Source organism: Mustelus asterias, chromosome 1 (genome assembly GCF_964213995.1).
Source record: "Mustelus asterias chromosome 1, sMusAst1.hap1.1, whole genome shotgun sequence".
Taxonomy (NCBI): Eukaryota; Metazoa; Chordata; class Chondrichthyes; order Carcharhiniformes; family Triakidae; genus Mustelus; species Mustelus asterias.
Genome location: NC_135801.1, coordinates 18,215,332 through 18,236,167, shown reverse-complemented (window position 1 = coordinate 18,236,167; position 20,836 = coordinate 18,215,332). Strand labels below are relative to the sequence as shown.

The 20,836-nt window shown below is 42.8% G+C and overlaps 2 protein-coding genes across 3 annotated transcripts in view; one reads left to right on the top strand and one right to left on the bottom strand.

Moving 5' to 3' along the window:
- The window catches only part of stx18 (syntaxin 18), a 160,173-nt gene extending 155,451 nt beyond the window's left edge, over window positions 1-4,722 (top strand). For both annotated transcript variants that reach the window (XM_078210140.1, XM_078210141.1), the window contains one exon: window positions 1,952-4,722. In XM_078210140.1, the coding sequence (XP_078066266.1) occupies window positions 1,952-2,047 (96 nt within the window). In that variant the 3' untranslated portion in view covers window positions 2,048-4,722. The remainder of the gene's footprint in view (window positions 1-1,951) is intronic.
- The window catches only part of LOC144491917 (neuronal vesicle trafficking-associated protein 1-like), a 38,704-nt gene continuing 22,584 nt past the window's right edge, over window positions 4,717-20,836 (bottom strand). Inside the window, exons 4-5 of the mRNA XM_078210193.1 lie at window positions 13,355-13,465; window positions 4,717-6,178 (exon numbers count right to left, since the gene is read on the bottom strand). Of these exons, the coding sequence (XP_078066319.1) occupies window positions 5,975-6,178; window positions 13,355-13,465 (315 nt within the window). The 3' untranslated portion in view covers window positions 4,717-5,974. The remainder of the gene's footprint in view (window positions 6,179-13,354; window positions 13,466-20,836) is intronic.

The following is a 20,836-nucleotide window of genomic DNA, read 5'->3' as shown; positions in this document are numbered from 1 at the left end:
TTCAAGAAGGCAGCTCACCACCACCTTCTCGAGGGCGATTCAGGATGCTGGACTAGCCAGCGAAGCTTACGTCCCGTGAAAGAATAAAACAAAACATAAATAAATGGTCGGAGCCCCACCCCAAGATTCTAATTCTTCCTTCATGCTCTTATTTTTCTCCTCAAAGTATTTGAGCTTAATATCCCTAAACAACATATTTGGGCTTTAAGTCTTGACTTTGCTTACGCCTGTCTATCTGTTATATATTGAAATTGCTGAGTGAGTTGTAACAATCTATTTCAAAATGGATACAATAAATTAGGAGCTAAGGCAATCTCAATGGGAAAATGCATGATGGTGGTAATATTAACCTGTAATACCTGTTGTACTTGTAGGAAGTGCTATTTTATGGTTCTTTTTACAGCATCAGTTATCACAATGTCAGCTGCTACTTAAGCAACATCGCGTACAGGCTGCAATTGCAGGCTGCAACCATCGAATGTCACTGTTCAGCAACCTTATTGAGCTTCAATGACCTTATCCAATAGCCACCTTGGTACATGTAAAGGAGTTAGGAATTGAAATCTTAAAGTTAATTTAAAAAAATAAAACATAGCAACTAGGTAAGCTCATATCATTCTCTTGGAATTCGATGCCCTCAACTTTTGTGGGCCGCAGTAATTTAATGCTGTGATGGGGCCATCATCCAGGCCTTGTTTGTTGAATGAAGCCTGGGGCTCAAGCTGTTGCTTTCTTGCCTGGAATTTCCCCTTTGCCCACTGCCAGCACAATTCCGCCCCCCACCCCCCCTTCCGTGGAGTCAGATTGTGACTTGCCTGCAGCTATGGAGTCTTCCCTTGCACAAGACTGTTCTCCTCCTAACGACATTGAGAACCTGGACCTCCCGTCCCCACACTTTCCTCACTGAGAATTCATTCTCTCACTGGTGAGGACAAGGAGAGAGAAAAGTTACCCGCCTCATTCAGATCAGGAACGGGGCCTGGAGGAGATAATTGCCTTGTTCTCTCCTAGGGAGCATGCTTCAGACCTGGATGGAAGGGTGGATTAAATGATTGATTTCCCTGTTCCTACAATTACAAGAATTAGAGAGGAGTGATGATGACATAACACATCCCCCCCGCCCACCGACTAGGAAGGAATGAGTGGCTGAAGGAGGAATGAGAAATTCACTATCCCCTCTGCCTCCCTCCCGGGCTGCCTGTGCTCTCCTGCCCCTACTCATCTTGTGATCTACCCCATCCTCCTCACCTTGGCATTCCCCATCTCCCCTCATCCCTATAGGAATTAATCTGCTTGTCACTGCCTTCGCCCATTCCCTCCCTCACTGATAAAAATTGGGTGGAGTGGTGGAGAGTCTGCTTCCGACCCCCCTCAGTTCCACGTTTGGTTGGAAATTCTAGCCCCCCGCTTGCTGCCTTGTTCCTCCCATTATGCCCAATGCCCCCCCCTCACCCCATCTCTATTCTCATAATGCTTGATGAAAAAGCATTTGAATTGTAACAGAATGAATGCGTTGATCATAGAAACCCTACAGTGCAGAAAGAGGCCATTCAGCCCATCGGGTCTGCACCGACAACAATCCCACTCAGGTCCTATCCCCGTAACCCCACATATTTACCCCACTAATCACTCTAACCTACGCATCCTGGGACACTAAGGGGCAATTTAACATGGCCAATGCACCTAATCCGCACATCTTTGGACTGTGGGAGGAAGCTGGAGCACCCAGAGGAAACCCACGCAGACACGGGGAGAATGTGCAAACTCCACACAGACAGTGACCCAAACCGGGAAATCAGCAGTGCTAACCACTGTGCCACCGTGCTGCCCTGTCCCTATGTCGGAACTTTCCTGCTGGAAATATTTATCGAAAGTGGATTTGGCATGTGTAAAGGTTTAAAAAAAACTATGTTGTTGGCAATGTAATAATAAAGTTTTATTCGTCCAACAGGCTATCAAAAATAATGCTGGATTTCGTGTATGGATCCTCTTCTTCCTGGTGATGTGTTCATTCTCTCTGCTTTTCTTGGACTGGTATGACAGCTAGCAGATGGAGATAGCCAAAGGTCTTCATTATGTTGCATTCAATGTGACCCGACAGGACTTTATTGATGTTAATAATATGCGACTTGTTCACAGGAGACTAGCTCGCGCATAAAAAGACATCTAAGATCAGAACGTACAACGTATCCAATATCGCACACATGTATCTGCTCAGTTTAGCAACCACCTTGGTTGCGATCTGTTTAAAAAAAAATTTCTTTTACGGTAGAAAACTGGTGTATGTTTATTTTTGTGCTCACTGGCAGCCACATCAGATATAATCTGTACGTCCAATAACGTTGATTTGTAATTGTACAGTCTTGAAATGAACCTGTGGACAGGAAACTCTCACTTGGCAATTTTCACCTTCACCTATTTCTAGCTCCCTAGAGTACAGTTCTTTGCTAACACTGAAGTGCACAATGCCATCAGCATGCAAACTGCTGGCTTATTCATTACGCCAAGTGTATTTATCATTTGAAACTGTAAATAAAAGCATTGATCTGAGATTGCGAAAAAAACTTCTTCATTCGCACTTAGTTTGAACAATAAGAAACATAGGCCGTGATCTGGTGGTCCCTTAAGCAGTGGGCTCAAATCCCACAATGGCCAGAAAGGGCGTGCACCTGATTTCAATACATTAATATATTTTAACATATTATTAAAGTGCTTAGCTTCCAACCATGGCGTAACCTCTCTTCCCCCATGCACCCCCCGCCACCCCCCCTCTTCACCCCACCCCCTTCACCCCACCCTCCTCACCCCCATCGGCAGCGTAACATCAGAAAGTGCAAATCACTACTGGTTTTCAAAGACAATCAACAGTTGTGATGACCACGTTAGGAGTGCAGAGATGCCAGCTAGCCCCTGGTTTGAGGGACAAGGCTGGGTATTGCCCCCTGGCACTGTCAAGGAGGGTCTAGTGGGGGGGGGTGGGGGAGGGAACTACCCTTCTCCATTGGGGTGAGGGGAGTTCCCCTTCTGAATGGGGGGGATGTTCCCATTGTCTGTTGGGAGATGGGGGTCCCTATGTCCGAGGCAAGGGGCCCGATCCTCATGGGAGGGGGGACCTAATGTCCGTGGTGGGGAAAATGGGGTCCAAATGTCAGAGAAGCGGGGGGGGGACTTATATTTAACTTTTAGATTGGAAATGGTGCCCCGATCTCTCAATCCCAGCATTGCAGGCGTGTTTTGGCTGTGATCCTCACCAGCACTTTCCAGAGTGCTGTTAAATCAGGCGAGAAGCGACAGCTCTGAAGCCAGCGAGTTTCACACAGCCTTTCTCACCTGATCCAACACTCTGTGAAATTTTGGGAGAATTGCACCCATAGATTTTCATCCTAAGTGTGAGAGGGTTGAAAACTCTAAATAGTACCATATAAACCACAAAGGCACACTGTCTGATCTCTAGTCTCTGATAAGTTAACTCGGCTCAGTCCAAAAACATTACCCTGAGCGGCCTTCTGGGAGGGGAGAGGTTAGTTTGGGTTCCTGCTCCTGACTGCAAGCCAATATCCTTTTGCTCGGTAGTGCATGAGTCCATGTCTGGTGAGCAGCAGATCATCTTAGTCATCATCGCCTTTATAGTCAATTAGTTGAGAAAGAACGGATGTTGTGACTGGTATCGTTGCACGACCATCACCTGAGAGCCCACATTATTTCCATTTCAATTGATTTGCATGGTAATGAAAACCAGTGGGCTCAGTGATGGTTGTGTGATACACTTTTCTAAGTTACTGTATAGGCGGTGAAGGTGAAAACTGCTCCCAGTGGCTGTGACAAAGTGAAAACAAGCATGAGGGGGGAAGAAAAGAAGAGTTACATTTAAATGATTCACAAGCAAATAGAAGCATTGGGTCTTTCAGAGAGAATGAGCAAGATGGGCTAAATGACTTTCCTTATGCATATTGATCTTTTAATAATAGATTCAGATCTCAACTTATTTTAATTCAATTGACAATTATTCTGTTGAATTGCATTACCACCTACAGTGACTGTAAACTGAGGAAATGTTTTTACACTAGGACAACATTTTGCTCTTTTAGGAAAAAAAACACACACAATGTAAGGATGTCATTATTATCTGACTTTTATTTGTTTTAAATAGTGAATCGGTTATACCCTCATTGCTTCATTTTACATCCAATACAAGTATCATTTTTGCTCAGATGTATAAAACACATGAAGTTCTGTACAAACAGGACTTAAATAACACCATAAACACTAAATGACAAGTATGGCACACGTTTTACAAAGCATGATGTTTTGGCACTCATTTTAATTTGTTGCGTCTCTACATCTTTTTTCCTCCCTCCCTTTTCCTTTCCTGTCTTCCCCTCACCATCCAATGTGATTCTGTAGAAATCTGTTTCAAGTGTCCACATCTGGCATTTTTTTGTCTTGTGATGTTGGCACCTCTTCATTCTAAGGGCAAGTTTGACCAATTTGGCTTTTATATAATCATTCAGAATATTTGACCATTGACATTAACAAAATGAGGTGCTAATTTTCTCCTGAATTTTGTGGTGGGGGTGGGGTTATGAAGAGATGTCAAACCAAGGAAATATTATCCTGAAACATAGCCACCGTTTTGTGTGTGTGTGTGTGTGTGTAATTCAAACCATTAATTCTGAAAGATATGCACAAGTACGGCTGAAAAATAAACTTTTTTTTAAGATACCTGGAGTTGACATTGTGGTTCATTCGTATCAGTAAAAGATCTCATTTTTTTTAAATCGGAATAATTCTCGTACATTAAATTTGCTACATTTTGTCTGACAGAACAGGCCTCTGTTATTGTTCATGATGCAAGGAGATCTAATGCTTGGATCTCGTCCTGGGGAAGGCAAAAGTATTCCAAGCGCCATTCAAATCCCGAGCAGTCAGAGCATATGCATGTTTCAAGAAGTCGCTGCTTAGGATGTCTCTCCTAGGATGGCAGGAACCAGTCTAAAACCATTTTTTTTTCTTAAATACAAAAACGCACATTTTCTTCAAAATTTGTGACTGGCATAGAATATCCCACCATATCAGAAGAAACGAGACAATGTGATTGTTCCTTTGCAAAGTGATATTGTTGGCTCAGGCTTCAGGGTGTGGCTGTGACACATTCTGGGGTAGCTCTGCCTTGCTGGCCATTGTCGAGCTGTGACAATGGTACCTCATTGTCATTTAGCTTGGCATTGCTTGCAACTAAAGGGTGGTGGAAGTGACTGATTATACAGAAGACCAGAGTGTATAACTTTATGACCCAACTGCCAAATTTGCTATTCCATACGTTCTGTGGATCCGGTTTCAGCTAAATGCAAAGCTCGTATCAACACACTGCATCAGAGAGAATGGAGTATTTTATTGTAAATAGTTTCTTTAATAAAATCTCTTGCTGCTTTCATGTTCTAAAAACAATTCACATTATAGTTTATCACAGAATCAGAGTAATATACTTCATTGTATTTGCTAATTTGAAAATACAAGAGAAATTTGCTAATCTAACATACCATATGATCAAGTATCCATTACCACTACATAGGATTTTTTTGGAGGTGACTTTGCCCCTTCTTTTTAAAAAAAAGCATCATTAATGTTCAGGGTGTTTTGTTGCAATTTTAGAAGATCTAGCCAGAGAATTGATATGTGGAGCAGGTCTTTTCTACTTAATTACTTTCACATCCACAACCTGAGATGAATAAAAGTACTGCATTCCTAGCTGAATGTCCTAATAAAATGAGACAAGCATGCCATCTTGCAAAGAGTTTCATTAACACTTACAAATAACATGAACAGAATGAAGAGGAGTGGAAGAAAAACTGAGCTGGACCAAATTAACAAGTTCTCTTCCATCCTTCACTAATGTCAGTGCCTTGTACATTAAGCAGCTAATGTTGGTTCCTGCAGTAGTTTCGGCAAGGAACCACTGGTTGGACCCGGTAACTTACTCGGCTACTTTGCCAGCATCTTCACTCTCCTTCTCCAACACTTTCTCTTCGGAGAGTGCGGCCAGCCAGGGTGATACCGAGCGTGAAATGGTCTGTTTGGCCAAGTTGTAGTGGTTGATGACGGTGTAAAATCTTCCCCGAGAAACAGAATCCTGTTCCGAGTAGTAGGTCTCCAAACCAGCTGGGATGCAGCGGTTATGCTGAAAGGAAGAAAGCGAGAAACACAGACATCACATAATGTTTCATCCACAGGCTGGTATCAGCGGAAATGACCTATACTGCATTCAGTGAACTCCCACAAACAGCAACACGATTACGATCGGCTAATTTGTTTTAGTGATATTGGTTAGAAGCTGTTCAAATAATGCTTCGCTGTGAAGCCAGACTGTGTTGGATTAAGATCCTATCCGAAAGACAGCACCTCTGACAGTGCGGCACTCCTCCCAACACTGCAGTGATTGTCAGCTACATCATATGCTCACATCTGTGGAGTGGGACAAGTCGAACTCAGCCACTGAGAATTACCGCTGTTCTCAGTTTTGAGGGCATGTGAACTGTTATTGGTCACCTTTTTTGCTAGTTTTTCCAGGTTGCTACGCGAATATTTCTAACGCTGCATTTTTTGGTTATTTCTGATCTCAGCCTTTGTTAAAAACCCATGCGGGGAACGCATCCTCAGCGACTCCAACGGGTCCAGCTGTCTGCAACTAAGTGCCTGGAACCAGAGGAAAGGTAAGCGGCAGCAGTCAAAGATGGTGGAGTTGGGGGGTGGGCAGGTGATTGGGATAGGTCCGTCTGACTCTTCTCTGTGGAACAGTAATACTGGACTCAACGTTTATTCTGATTCTCTCTTCACAGATTCTGCCAGACCTGCTGAGTTTTTACAGCAATTTTTACTTCCGAACTCCAACATCACCACAGCCTGCTTTCATCTTTTCTTAATTTTTGTTAGCCTTTCAGCTCCAGTGTCATCCTTATAAATTGGGGTGGCACAGTGGTTAGCACTGCTGCCTCGCAGCACCAGGGACCCGGGTTCAATTCCAGCCTCGGGTCACTGTCTGTGTGGAGTTTGTACATTCTCCCCGTGTCTGCGTGGGTTTCCTCCGGGTGCTCCGGTTTCCTCCCACAGTCCGAAGGTGTGTGGGTTAGGTTGATAGGCCATGCTAAATGGACCCTACTGTTAGGGGGTGTTAGCAGGGTAAATATGTGGGAATAGCGCCTGGGTGGGATTGTGGTCAGTGCAGACTCGATGGGCCGAAGGGCCTCCCACACTATAGGGATTCTATGAAATTGTTGCTACAGCCTTTCCAGTATTTCCATTTGGCCCCCTGAACTGTACACAGTATTCCAAACATGATCAAACTGAGATTCCATTCAAATTTACCATAATTTCTCTACTTTTCAATTCTATCTATCTGGCCATCAACTGTTTTTTTTAATTTAAAATGGCTTTATTAACCGGAGTTGTTACTTTTAGAGATTTGTGTACTTGTGCTTCCAAATCTGTTTGCTCCTCTGCCCCATTTAGATTATAGAGTCCCTACAAGTGCAGAAGGAAGCCATTTGGCCCATCGAGTCTGCACCGACCACAATCCTACCCAAGCCCTATACCCGTAACCCCACATATTTACCCTGCTAATCCCTTGATACTAGGGTCAATTTAGCATGGCCAATCAACCTAACCTGCACATGTTTGGGAGGAAACCGGAGCACCCGGAGGAAGCCCACTCAGACACGGAGAACATGTAAACTTCACACAGACAGTGACCCAAGGCTGGAATTGAACTCGAGTCCCTGGCGTTGTGAGGTAGCTAACCACTCTGCCGCCCCAAATGAAAAAGGTTAAAATTAATTCTTAAGTTCCTAATATGTGACCATCTTATTTTTCTTGTTAGGCAACATGCAGGGGTAAAAAGCAGGGGAATGGCACCAAGTCATGATGCTCGTTTGGAGAGCCAGCCCAGCCGCAATGGGCTGAATGGCCTCCTTCTGTGCCGAAGCAATTCTGAGATTCTTATTAAAATGTTCCACTCGCGTTGCAATTCAATTTGGCCCAATAATGCAACACTGCAAATTAGTGCCTTGGCATATATTTCCTTTAAGGATAACGATTTGTAGTTTGTAGATAGTTTTAATTAGTTAATTTTATAAAATGAGGGGGGTGGGGTTGCAATTACAAAGGAAAAGCTGCTGGAGTCTGCTTTCGTAGCAAGAATCCAATGTCAGTCTGACCCTTGGGTTGGCTGCTCTTCCTTTCTTGTGCTAATGTATAGACCGGTGTCACAAAACTGAGTGGATTATGGCTGAGTCTTGCAGCAATTTGAAACATCTTTTTTTGGCAGCAAGTGAATTTAGAAAATCACAGCACATTTTACAATAGCGGATTGGCTGAGTCATGAAATGTGGCAAGCCTAATGAGATGGTTGTGATGGTGACTCAATTGCTGGGTGTACTTTTAATGACACATAAATGTAATGAAAATGTGGATGTTGTTCATTAAGTGCACTGAGGCAGTAAAAATGCATTTCACTAAGAATAATAATTGTGAATAAGAATCACTGCTATAATAGTTTTTAAAAATACAGTGTAACCACACTGCACATCATTCCAGGGCCATCGAATATTGAAATTCTCTCATCCTCCACATGGCACTGACCAAGTGGAAATATGATTATGCGCCTAAACTTTCATGTGGAGTCTTATTATTTCCATGCCATGCTTCCAAACACCAGATACACAAAATAGGAGCAGAACTCGTGTCTGCGTGGGTTTCCTCCCACAAGTCTAAAGCGCAGGTTAGGTTGATTGGCCATGGTAAATTGACCCTGGTGTCAGGGGGAATAGTAGGGTAAATTCGTGGGGTTACGGGAAAAGGACATGGGTGGGATTGTGGGCGGTACAGACACAATGGGCCGAATGGCCTCCTTCTGTACTGTAAGGATTCTATGATTCTAACTGGGACATTTGGCCTCTTGAACCAGCTCCACCACTCAATAAGATCTTGGCTGATCTGTTTGTGTTTCTAATTCCACATTCCCCTCTACCCCCGATAACCTTTGCTTCGCTTGCCTAACAAGAATCTAATTCCGCCTTAAAAATATTCAGTCACCCCCGCCACCACTGCCTTCTGAGGCAGAGAGTTCCAAAGTCAGGCAACCTTCAGAGAGAAAGGAAAATCTCCTCATCTCTGTCCTAAAAAGGAGACCCCGAATTTTAAACCCATTCCCCCTATTTCTGCACCCATCCACAAGAGGAAACATCCTTTCCGCGTCCACCTTGTCAATACTGCTCAGGATTTTATATACTTCAGTCAAGTCACTCCGCACTCTTCTGAACTCAATTGGAAACAAGCCCAGGCTGACCAACCTTTCCTCTCAGGACAACCCGCTCACTCTAAGTATCAATCTGGTAAACTTCCTCTGAACTGCCTCTATTGCATTTATTTCCTCCATTAAATAACCCTTCTCAATCAACCCTTCTCAAAGCCAAAATTACCACTTGTACCAAGAACTATCTTTTGATCTTTTCACATACAGATACACTTAATTAAATGCCTCATGATTCAAGGGGTCTTGCATGTCTCATTAGGGAATTCGGAAGAAATTTCTTGATGGAGTTAGATGAAGAGGGGTGGAGTGAAGCCATATGGAATATAAACACTGCATCAAGCTGTTGGACCAAATGACTTGTTTAGCTGGAAATACTTTGCAAGAGCCTGGTCTGCTAATGACCTTAGAAATTGGCCATACTCTCTTTAATCTTGATGGGTATAGCTCTAGACTTTCAAAAGAAGATGACACCTGCACACTTTCTTTTGCTAAGCACATTTGCTTACATTAACTAGTAAAAATGTTATCTGTCTACTGGAGACACCAGTTATGGAATTAGAATACTCTGTGTGACGTTACATAGCATAGTCTGGTCTATGATACAGATCTATTTAAGTTTAAAGTTTATTTATTGGTGTCTCAAGGCTTACATTAGCACTGCAATGAGGTTACTGTGAAAATCCCCTAGTCGCCACACTCTTGCTGCGTTTGTCTGCAAAACACTGATTCTACTTCAAACATAATTCATTCAGCGTGAAGTATTTTGGGATGTCTTGAGGATGTTTATTTTATTTTTCATTATTGTTACAAATAGGCTTACATTAACACTGCAATGAAATTACTGTGAAAATCCCCTAGTCGCCACACTCCGGCGCCTGTTCAGGTACACTGAGGGAGAATTTAGCATGGCCAATGCACCTAACCAGCACGTCTTTCGGACTATGGGAGGAAACCGGAGCACCCAGAGGAAACCCACGCAGACACAGGGAGAACGTGCAGACTCCGCACACAGTAACCCAAGCCGGGAATTGAACTCGGGGGGGCCCTGGAGCTGTGAGGCAGCAGTGCTAACCACTTGTGCTGCAGCTCATACCAACAAAACAGCCATTCCCAGATACAGACCAGTTGGTTTTGAGGTCAGAGCAATGAGATGGACAGTATCGGAATTCAGGATGCACAGAGCAAACATCAAACCTAATTTGATATCCAATGCCTGTCAGGAAGTTTAAGCGTAGTCATACTGGAGCATCCATGTACACTTTGTAACAGCAATAATTTCCGACCCAGTGAACTGAACTCAACTTGAAACTAAGCAAGCTGTTGCGCGCATCATTTCAGTAAAATGAAGAATAATGCATGGTAAAAATTCAGCTCAAATACAACACCCTTGGAGGGAGAGGGGCAAGGCTTGCTTTATATGCTCAGGGTTTCTGTCCATGCTGTTATATTACTTAGAGCTACTCTAAACATATGGGGTTAAGATTGCCATTTAGCTGATGATTTTGAAAGATATAAACGGGCTGACTCCATCCAAAGCCTATTTAAAATTAACAGAAGGAAAAAGAAACAGAGAATCACTGAAGCAGACCATCTGTATGTTAAATCCAACGATCACAGTCCTTTCCAATAATCCTTTGGTTGCTTGTGGAGGTCAACAATTCAAAGAAAGTGAAGTATAAAATGAGACACTAGCCAGAGGCACTGTCACTCAGATGAAATGTTAAACCAAAACCCTGTCTGTTCAGCTGAGTATAAAACATCCCATGTCACTATTTGAAGAGGAGCTCAGGTGTGTTCTGGTCAATGTGTCACCAGAACAGATTCATAGAATCCCTACAGTGCCGTAGGAGGCCATTCGGCCCATCGAGTCTGCACCGACCATGATCCCACCCAGGCCCTATCCCCTAGTAACCCCACATATTTACCCTGCTAATCCCCCTGACACTAGGGTCAATTTAGCATGGCCAATCCACCTAATCCACACATCTCTGGACTGTGGGGTAAAAAACCAAAGCACCTGGAGAAAACCCACGCAGACACGGGTAAAATGTGCAAACTCCACACAGACAGTGACCCAAGGCCTGAATTGAACCCGGGTCCCTGGTGCTGAGGGGCAGCAGTGCTAACCACTATCCCACCGTGCCGTCCTAGATTAACTAGACATTTATCTTATTGCTATGTTCAGACTGTGTAGACCTACGCAAATTAGTTGCTGTGTTTGTCTGCAAAACACTGATTCTACTTCAAATATAATTCATTGAGTGTGAAGTATTTTGGGATGTCTTGAGGATGTTTACTTATTTTATATTATTGTCACAAGTAAGCTTACATTAACGCTGCAATGAAGGTACAGTTAAAATCCCCTAGTCGCCACATTCCGGCACCAGTTCAGATACACAGAGAGAATTTAGCATGGCAAATGCACCTAACCAGGACATCTTTTAGACTGTGGGAGGAAACCGGAGCATCTGGAGGAAACCCACGCAGACACAAGGAGAATGTGCAGACTCCTCACAGACAGTGACCCAAGCCAGGAATGGATCCTGGGTCCCTGGCACTGTGAGGCAACAATGCTAACCACTGTGCCACCATGCCGCCCTGAAAGGTGCATGTTCTTTCCTTCTTTCCCAGTCATTTTGAAAACAGGCAATGTAGCAACAGCGCAAAAGGCTACCGAACAACAATGTTTTCCTGCCTTCTGTAGAATACAGCTTGTGCTCAAATCTCCCTAAATATGGAAAGGCTGAAAACCGGTCCGTCTGTCCAAACCATTTAATTATTGGAGCTCTTTAAAGCAGTGTCACCCACTCGGACCAAGAAAAAAAACAACAAACCCTTCAACACTGACAAGTATAGTACAAGCAAGAGCTCAAGACAGGCAACATTCAAAACTCTTTGCAAGTCTATAATTCAAAATAATTATGTTTCCAAATTTGACTTCTGGCTTGTGCTGTACCTGGTGACCTTAACGTGGATGATGGTAAGCACAGTGGAAAATATCTCAAGATTTCTGGGTTAAGATAAGGGAAAATCACCCAGGGTTCACTCCTGATTACTATCATCCAATATTTGTGGATATGGGGGAGAAAACAGCAGCCAAAATTCTCCCGTCTTGCCGGCCACGAGAATTGTAGCGGGCGAGACAGAGGATTCGGTGGACCATTCAAAGCTCGACTGAGATCGGGCGGGAATTTCTGGTCTTGAGGCACGTCAGGCCGGAGAATCCCGCCCAGGATCAGTTTACGTGCCCCTGCCTCTCCCAATTTGCAAACCTGCTGACCCACACTTCAATAATGAACATTTAAGTGAGATACTGGGAGATCACTGGCACCCTCGAGACCATATTCCATCAATTAGTTAATTTTACAAGGGGAGGGGAGAGAATTACTGAGGAAATGACAAACATTACTATTGCCTGTTATGTACGCTGCCAATTATTCAGCATGTTTAACATAAATCCTCCCAAAGTCCTTCACAGGAGTATTAGCATTACACTGAGGCACATAAGGAGATGTTAGGACAGGCAACTGAAAGCTTGGTGATAGAGGTAGGCTTTATGAAGCATCATAAAGGAGTTGTAGGAGAAGTTTAGGGAAGTATTTCAGAACTTAGGATCTGAACGGACTAAGGCATGGCTGGCAATGGTGCAAAGGAAATTGGAGATGTACAAAAGGCCAGAATTGGTGGAACACAGCGTTATCAAAGGGTAGTAAGGCTGGGTGAGGTTACAAAGATAGGGCAAGATAAGGCCCTGGAGGAACTGGAAGATAGCTATAGGAATTTTAAAACTGAGGTGTTGCTGGACTTGTGGCCAATGTAAGTCTGAGAGCACATGGGTAAATGGGACTTGGTGCATATTAATCGTATGCTTTGTCTATATAGCGCACAAGAAACAATACTTTTCAGTGTATACTAATACATGTGACAATAATTCAAATTAAATGCAGCACATGTTCAAATTCACACTGATCATGCTACAATCAATGGGCTTTTACAGAACATTTGTACATTGCCTCATTATTGTATTTGTCAAAGGGAAGTTCTCACCTTGAACACAAATCCATCTGGGCAGCTGTGCTCATACTTGTAAGCTTTGTACACCACCAGGAACACTATGCAGGTAAGAAATGCCAGTGCAAAGAGAATGAGAACTGTGACCTGCAAAAGAAGAAAAGGTACAGTGTTATTTTTAAGGGAATTATATGCAGTCCCAAATTTACCTCAGGGGAATTATACTTTTATTATTTATAATATAGCAGCATTGTTTATCTCTCCCTTATAGACTATTATTGAAAGGATAAAATTGTAATCGTTGGCTGATCAGTTCAGTATGGTTTCGTAGAGAATAGAGTATTAGGAAAATTAGAGCAGATCTGAAAGGGTTAATAGTCACACAAGTTTAAAAATCACATTAGCTGCTATGAGAGAAACCAGAGGTATTTATAAAAGTCGACCCAGATAGACGTCAAGGCCTTTAGTCTGAGAATTCATTACATCAGACACCTGGACATGACAGGAGAGATTAATATCCATAGATACAAGCTAGGACATCAATAATAATTTGTAACAATGAATTAGGTCAGCTAGCATGATTAAGTCTTCACACTGATAGGATAGTTTAATAAAGCAAGCGCGCAATGGTAGTGATTGTAGTGGTAGTTTTTTAACATTTGTATCTTATGCATGATGTAACCTTAATCAATAGTTGTGAGTGGATAGAGATAGCTCCTATACCTTGATGGGTGTATGTTAATTACTTGTAATCAAATCTGAAACTATATCTGCTTGTGTATTCCTGAATTCTGTACTCTGACTGGCCGCAGATGACCTTCCAGAGTCCTATAGCTATAGAATGAACCCACCATTGTGAAACACTCTGTGACTTTATCTGGCTATTGAAGGGAACAAAGTAGTAAATACACTAACAGGCGGAAATTCAAAGAAAGCCCTGTAACATTGTCATTCTCGTCACATCATCGTTATCCAGATACTACAGTGGGTCATGAACCAATATCGGTTGACTCTGATATGAGTTTCACACGGGCTCCCTGGAAGACTACGTGGCAATCTAGCCAATATAGTTCACAGTGCCTTTCTTGTGTAGACGGAGCATGCTGCACGCCATATTAGACTCTCTAGTTTTTCTTTAACCTGAATAACAGTGTTTTGAAAATAGCTATTTTGAGCAACATCAAGCCTCTAACAGACCTGCACTTACTGAAGCTTATGAGGTGTAAATTATAACTGAAATGAGAAGGCAATGTAGAGAACATCAAGTGACTACAAATTAACACAAATGGTCAATTTTTGCAACAGCAAAGCATTTTTGCAACTGCAAAGCATTACCTTTCCACGCTTCAAACTAGGGTAAACTGACTTCAAGAAATATGTATATGGGGAGAGTCTATGGCCAGAATTCTCCAGCCACCACCACCAACACCCAACCCACCCCCCCCCCCCCCCCCCCCCCCACTGTCAGTGAGAATGCAGAATTTGGCGCTCAGCCAAATCTCTGGTCAATGCAGCGTGACGGGAGAATCCAAGCTGCGGGCAAGGTCGGAGAATCCGGCCAAATGAAAGTGTGATCTGTATTTGCACGATCATTCAACAATTTTCCAACATCTGTGTACCAACCCCCGAGGGATCACATGGTTAACAAAATCTCACTACTAAAATAAATTTGTTAAATATGAATAGATTCTGCAAAACAAGACATTAAACTGTGGCAAAGAATAGTGCACAGTACAAAATGCACAATACATTAATGCAAACAAACACACAATTCTATTCTGGTGTCAGAAAATGAATGAAATGATCATTCTAGTTAGTGTTTTTTATTTCAGCTGAACAAGATGACTGCAACAGCTTTTAATTCATAATTTAATGGTGATCATTCCATTGGATCATTTTAAATCTGTGGATTATGCCAATTTTTTTATTGATGATCTTAATTAGCAATGACTCACTTAAAAACAGAACTATCAATCAAAGTGGTTTAAAGCTGTGCAGACTGACTGTTCAGATCTTAGCTAGAAATTGAATATGCAAGGGTAGAAATTGGTCTTGGGGCCATAAACTCAGCGAAACGTGAGCAGTGCGCACCTTGCCCAAGAGGCTCGAGGATCAATGGAAATTGTTCCTGCGGCCTCATCAACATTCTCGGGGCAAGGTACTAACGCGAAGCACGTCTCCACAAACTGGTTATCTAAGGTTCACGAATGCCCCTGAGGGAAGGAAATCAGCCATCCTTACCTGGTCTGGCCTACATGTGACTTCAGACACACAGCAATGTGGTTGACTCTTAACGGCCTTCTGAAATGGGCAATTAGGGATAGGCAACGATACTGGCATTGTCAGCAACGCCCACATCCCATGAAAGAATTAAAAATAAACTTTGAATTTCAGGCCTGCCTGACTTGGTGAAGTTCTGTGGGGTTGCTGAAGCAGGTGATGATGTGCCATCCAATTTTAACATCAGGCTATTGCTGGAGCAAATGTGAGAAATAATAAGTGACCAAGCAGAGATTCATGGGGGATCTCCATAGGGAACAGTGCAGGAGTGGAAAGAGAAGCATTTGCAGGAGATTCTCTGGTTATGATTGGATAGACAGCAATGGAACCACTTGGAGAGAAGACAGAAATAGTTGCATAATTTGCTGCAAATGTTTGGTAGACTTGGAGACCATGGGTGGGATTTTCCAGCCATTCTCGCCCCGAAACCGGAAACCGAAACCGCCCAAGGTCAACAGACCTTTCCATGGTCCGCCCCTCGCCCTCTACAATTCCCGTGATGGGCGGAATGGGAAAATTCGCCCCCATGTGCTTAGCCTCAATTTCAACAGAGAGAGAATACATGAAGGTGCAAGAACGGCCAGGACCAGAAGGAGCTGTGCATCAAATTGCACTAAATCTAATCTTTGACTGAGCATGGCTGTTGTTTTATGGAATGAAATGATAATTAAGTGTGCCAAAATTGAGCAACCTCACATTTATTAGGATCAGCCTACACCGAAAGGGACCTCACGTTTGATGTATTGAAGGAAAAGTGGTCTTCAGCAGAAGCCTTACCTCAGAGGAGATCTTAATCACCAATGAAGTGGAATTTTGGACAGATGATTTGTGCTCATGTAACTTACTGATGGAAGGCAGGACCGTGATGTAACCATATCTTTACTCAATGGGTAGATGAACCAAGCAGTTAACATAATGTGACATATGATGTTAAACTGACAAAACGGATAGCTGTAGTTTAATTTTATAACTGAATGGGCACAAGATTTTTCTTACGGCAAACTTCTGTTATTTCTGCAAGTTGTTGCCATTTGAAATCTAATGAATCACCTTTTTTGATTCATCTCTTTTTTTTCCTCCCACTTAATAGCCTTACAGCCTGCACGGTAAGCTTTAAGCCTTCTATAATAAGAAAGGGTGTCGATGTGGGCAAAGCAATGCTTCATGCTGATCAGACCACAATCTCTGTAAATTGTTTTAATCGTTAGAAGCTCTCAAATTATTTTGCCCAATAGATGTGTGTCAGTTAACCTTGTTTCAGACGCAGAAAAAATATCGTGCCATGGCCTCGTTATTAAGTTTATATTATTGGATCTCTAGGGCACGAGGCAGATATATGGAAAGGACTGCCCATCATCCAAGGAACATTGGCAGCTTGTATCAAAAACGTCCCCTGCGATTGAAGAGACAGTTGTGCAACATGTCTGACCCTGTATGGAACCAGTGATCACCGTGAGGCATAGAACATGACGCCATGTGATTCATACCATATGCAGGCTCTTGACGCTTGGCTACAGGGTCTACCACAGCTGCATTTCCATCGCCCCAATCAATCCGGAATGTCATTCAACCTGCCTGACTGCAGCATATTCCAGATGGCACGCAAGAGTCACTCGCTGAAAATCCATTACGGAAAATTATATTTTCCTACCAGTGAGCTCATTGACCCTGTTATTGTTGGATTCATGATTGAATTTCAGTTTGCCTTGCGCATATAAATCTTCCCCTTTCTGACTGCGTTTCAGGTTATTACCGTATGCTGATCAGGACAACCACTTAACTGTCCCAGAAGGCAATCAAAAATTGCTACCCAAAGTTGACTGTGGCATCTCAGCATATATTCAGCTGAGCCACTGATCATTAAGAGCCATAATAAGGAAACGTGATTAATTTCCAATCACAGAGCAAAATGTAAGTATAGTTCAATTTAATTTTCTTGAATTCATTTGTGATGTAGGTGTCGCTGGCTAGGCCAGCAATTGTTGGCCATCCTAATTTCCCTTGAGAAGATGGTGCTTTCTTGAACTGCTGCACAGTCCATGCGGTGCAGGTACACCCACAGTGCTGTTATGGAGGAAGTTCCAGGATTTTGACCCAGTGACAGTGAAGGAACGGTGACATATTTCCAAGTCAGTAACTTGGAGGGGAACTTTCAGGTGGTGGTGTTCTGTTTTTTTGCTGCCCTGCCCTTCAAAGTGGTCACGGTCATGGGTTTGGAAGGTGCTGTCAAAGCAGACTTATTGATTTCCTGCATCATGTTGACAGTACACACTGCTGTCACTGTGCACCGGTGGTGGAGGGAGTAAATGTTTGTGGAAGGGGTGACAATCTAATGGGTTGCTTTGACCCGAATGGTGTTGAGCTTCTTGAGTGTTGTTGGAGTTGCACTCATCTAAGTGAGTGGAGAGTATTCCATCACATTCTTGAGCTGTGCCTTGAGGATGGTGGACAGGTTTTGTAGAGTCAAGAAGTGAGTTACTCGCCACATGAATTTCTAGCCTTTGACCTGCTCCTGTAGCCACAGTATTGCACAGTTAGTCCAGTTCAGTTTCTGGTCAATGGTAACCCTCAAGATAATGGGGTATTCAACAATGGTATTACCATTGAATGCCAAGGTAAAGAACATAGTTACAAAAAAATGCATGACTGTTTGAGTTCACCTTGCTTACCATCAACTATGGAGTGTTCTAAACACTTTACACAAAGTGTAATTGTGTAAAAGTGTACAGCCATATAAAATTAACTTCCGCTGGCATACTCTAAATGTGGTACAGATTGAATAAACCAAACTAAATCCACAACTTGAGAGTTCACTGATCACATTACATATTGAGCTGTATTTAGATTGTGTATGTTGTATACTTTATTTAATAAATTCACGCTTCATATCATGAAATCACAGAAAATTCTTAAAACATAATAATGAAACTCCTGACTGTGGAAATGACAGTTGAGCTTCATTTTGGAAACACAGACATTTTACTATCTTGCTACAAGCCAGCTAGAAAAAGCAGCGACATCTTTTCTGCTCATTGAGTAACATCAGAGTACAAACACGGCAGCTGAGATCCGAAATGAATCTACATCCTCCACTAGAATGGATCCCGTTCCCATGGCAATTCTCAGATCAAATGTTAAGCAATGTTTTTCAGACAATATTTTCTTCTGTCCATTGATAATTTAAAGTTTCTCTTTGCGTTAACAAAATTTGAATGATCTGAAACAGCAAAATGGGAATTTTACGTTCAAAATATTTGTATGATTAAATTATACAAATTGAAGGCCTTTGAATTAAGAGGAGAGAGCATTTTATTTCTCAATTTGAGGGATATCCACACATGCCAACATTTGTGTGAATTTGTTTCATGGACAGGATTTATTCATAGTTATAATGATTCACATAGGAATTCACCCCCATGGTCTCTGCATTCACTAGATTTGGGTTGTCTGATATTTCACAGTTGAACAGGAAGAGCTCTCAAGAAGGTGTCTTTCACCTGGAGGTGAAGACTGTGGTAGAGACACCCTGTTTCCCAAGGCATGCTATAGTGTGGCTTGGCTGACTGTCAAAGCACAGTTGGACTTCTCCTGCTCTCATACAGTGTGACACCAAACAACAGACATCCAGCAACTTGCCCAGGATTCATTGTGAAATTTATAATCATTGGCCCGTGGCGTTTATTTATCAGAGTGGATAACAAGATCTCCACGTCAATGGGTGGGAACATTGCCTCCACTGAGGCAATCAAGACGGGCAAAAACCTGCACACAAGACAGTGAGAAAATCTTTATCTTAAGATTCTTTTATTCTTATTCAGCAAGCAAACACCATCCTCCTGGTTTTCCCACTAGTTTAACCGTGCATGCTTTTAATACAAGATGATACGGTCATAATTGTGATGGGTGTGAGTGGCACCAAACATATTGTTCCTGGCTGTAAAATCCTGAGGAAATGGTAAACTAGTCGAAGCAGAAATCAGTTCCCTATTCAGTTATAAATTGAATATCGCACACCCAGGTTAAAATGTTTCCATAGGACTCCATTGTTGGGCCAACTGTTCTCTTATTGCTCTCTACAGCCTAAGTCCATCCAAAATTCAAATATTGCTCCCATTTTGCTAACCCATCTCGCGAACTCCTGCAGAGAATACAAATTAAAGCCCATAGTTAATTCTTTGCATCTCTAACCCGAACGTTTGTGTCTCTACTTTATCAATACCAGATCTTGGAGGGCAATGGGTAGCATCCCTACCTCTGGTCCAGAAACTTGGGGCCCCATGCCAGGACTTGTTGGCCCTGGTGACGTGGTTCAATAGGCTGATAATCAGCCTGGGAATCCTTCCACCCGCTATTCCCCAAAGAGGAAAAAGAAAGTGGGAAGAAAGCTAAAAACCCTCAATATTATGATTAAACATATTCTGAATTGCCCTTCTGTTTCTTCTATGCTCCAAATACACCACTCGACACAACCTGACACCAACCAACACCACCCTACACCAGCATACACCACCCAATACCATCCTAAACCATCATCCTCCTCCTGATAACCTGCTTGCACAATGCCCAATTTCCCTTTCTCTCTTTTGCAATGACTGCCAAACTGAAAATCCTACCTCTCCTGCCTTCTATATTGCAAGGCTCTTTAACCCAGCCTAGTATCAGCAACTTACTACTTCTCGAGTTTACTTGTTTTTCATTATTGCAGGAGCAATAGTGGGAGCACTACTACTAGCCTCAAATACATGAGCTAGATGCAAAACCATTATCGGACACCGTTACCTTGCCGGTTTGCTGTTTCGATGGTGCCTGAACCTTGAATTTCCATTTGGAAATCTCAACCTTTCTACCTCGCTTTTGCGGTGGGTTCTCCCACAGTAACTTCAGTAGAAATCCCAGGTGTAAACTCCTATTATCTGCACATTTGCTTAACTGAACACTATAAAGCAGAGCCTGGAAAATCCATGGGGTCAACATCCCAGTGTAAGCACCAGACTCAAATCCTGTCTCAACCCAACACCATCTCTGGTCCCATTCTCCTCTGCATCTAGCTGACTATGGACAGCATCAGTAGGATCCCTAGAGGACAGGAAGCAAAGGTTAGACGTAAATAATGGTGTCTTTGTTTGGTAGGATGTGGGTGTCAAGACCCAGATTTTCATCCAGTCAGAAGCCTTTTAAAAATGACAGTCGGGTCCTGGTTCTGGGATTCCTGAATCCAATCCTGGGCTGTTGTATTTT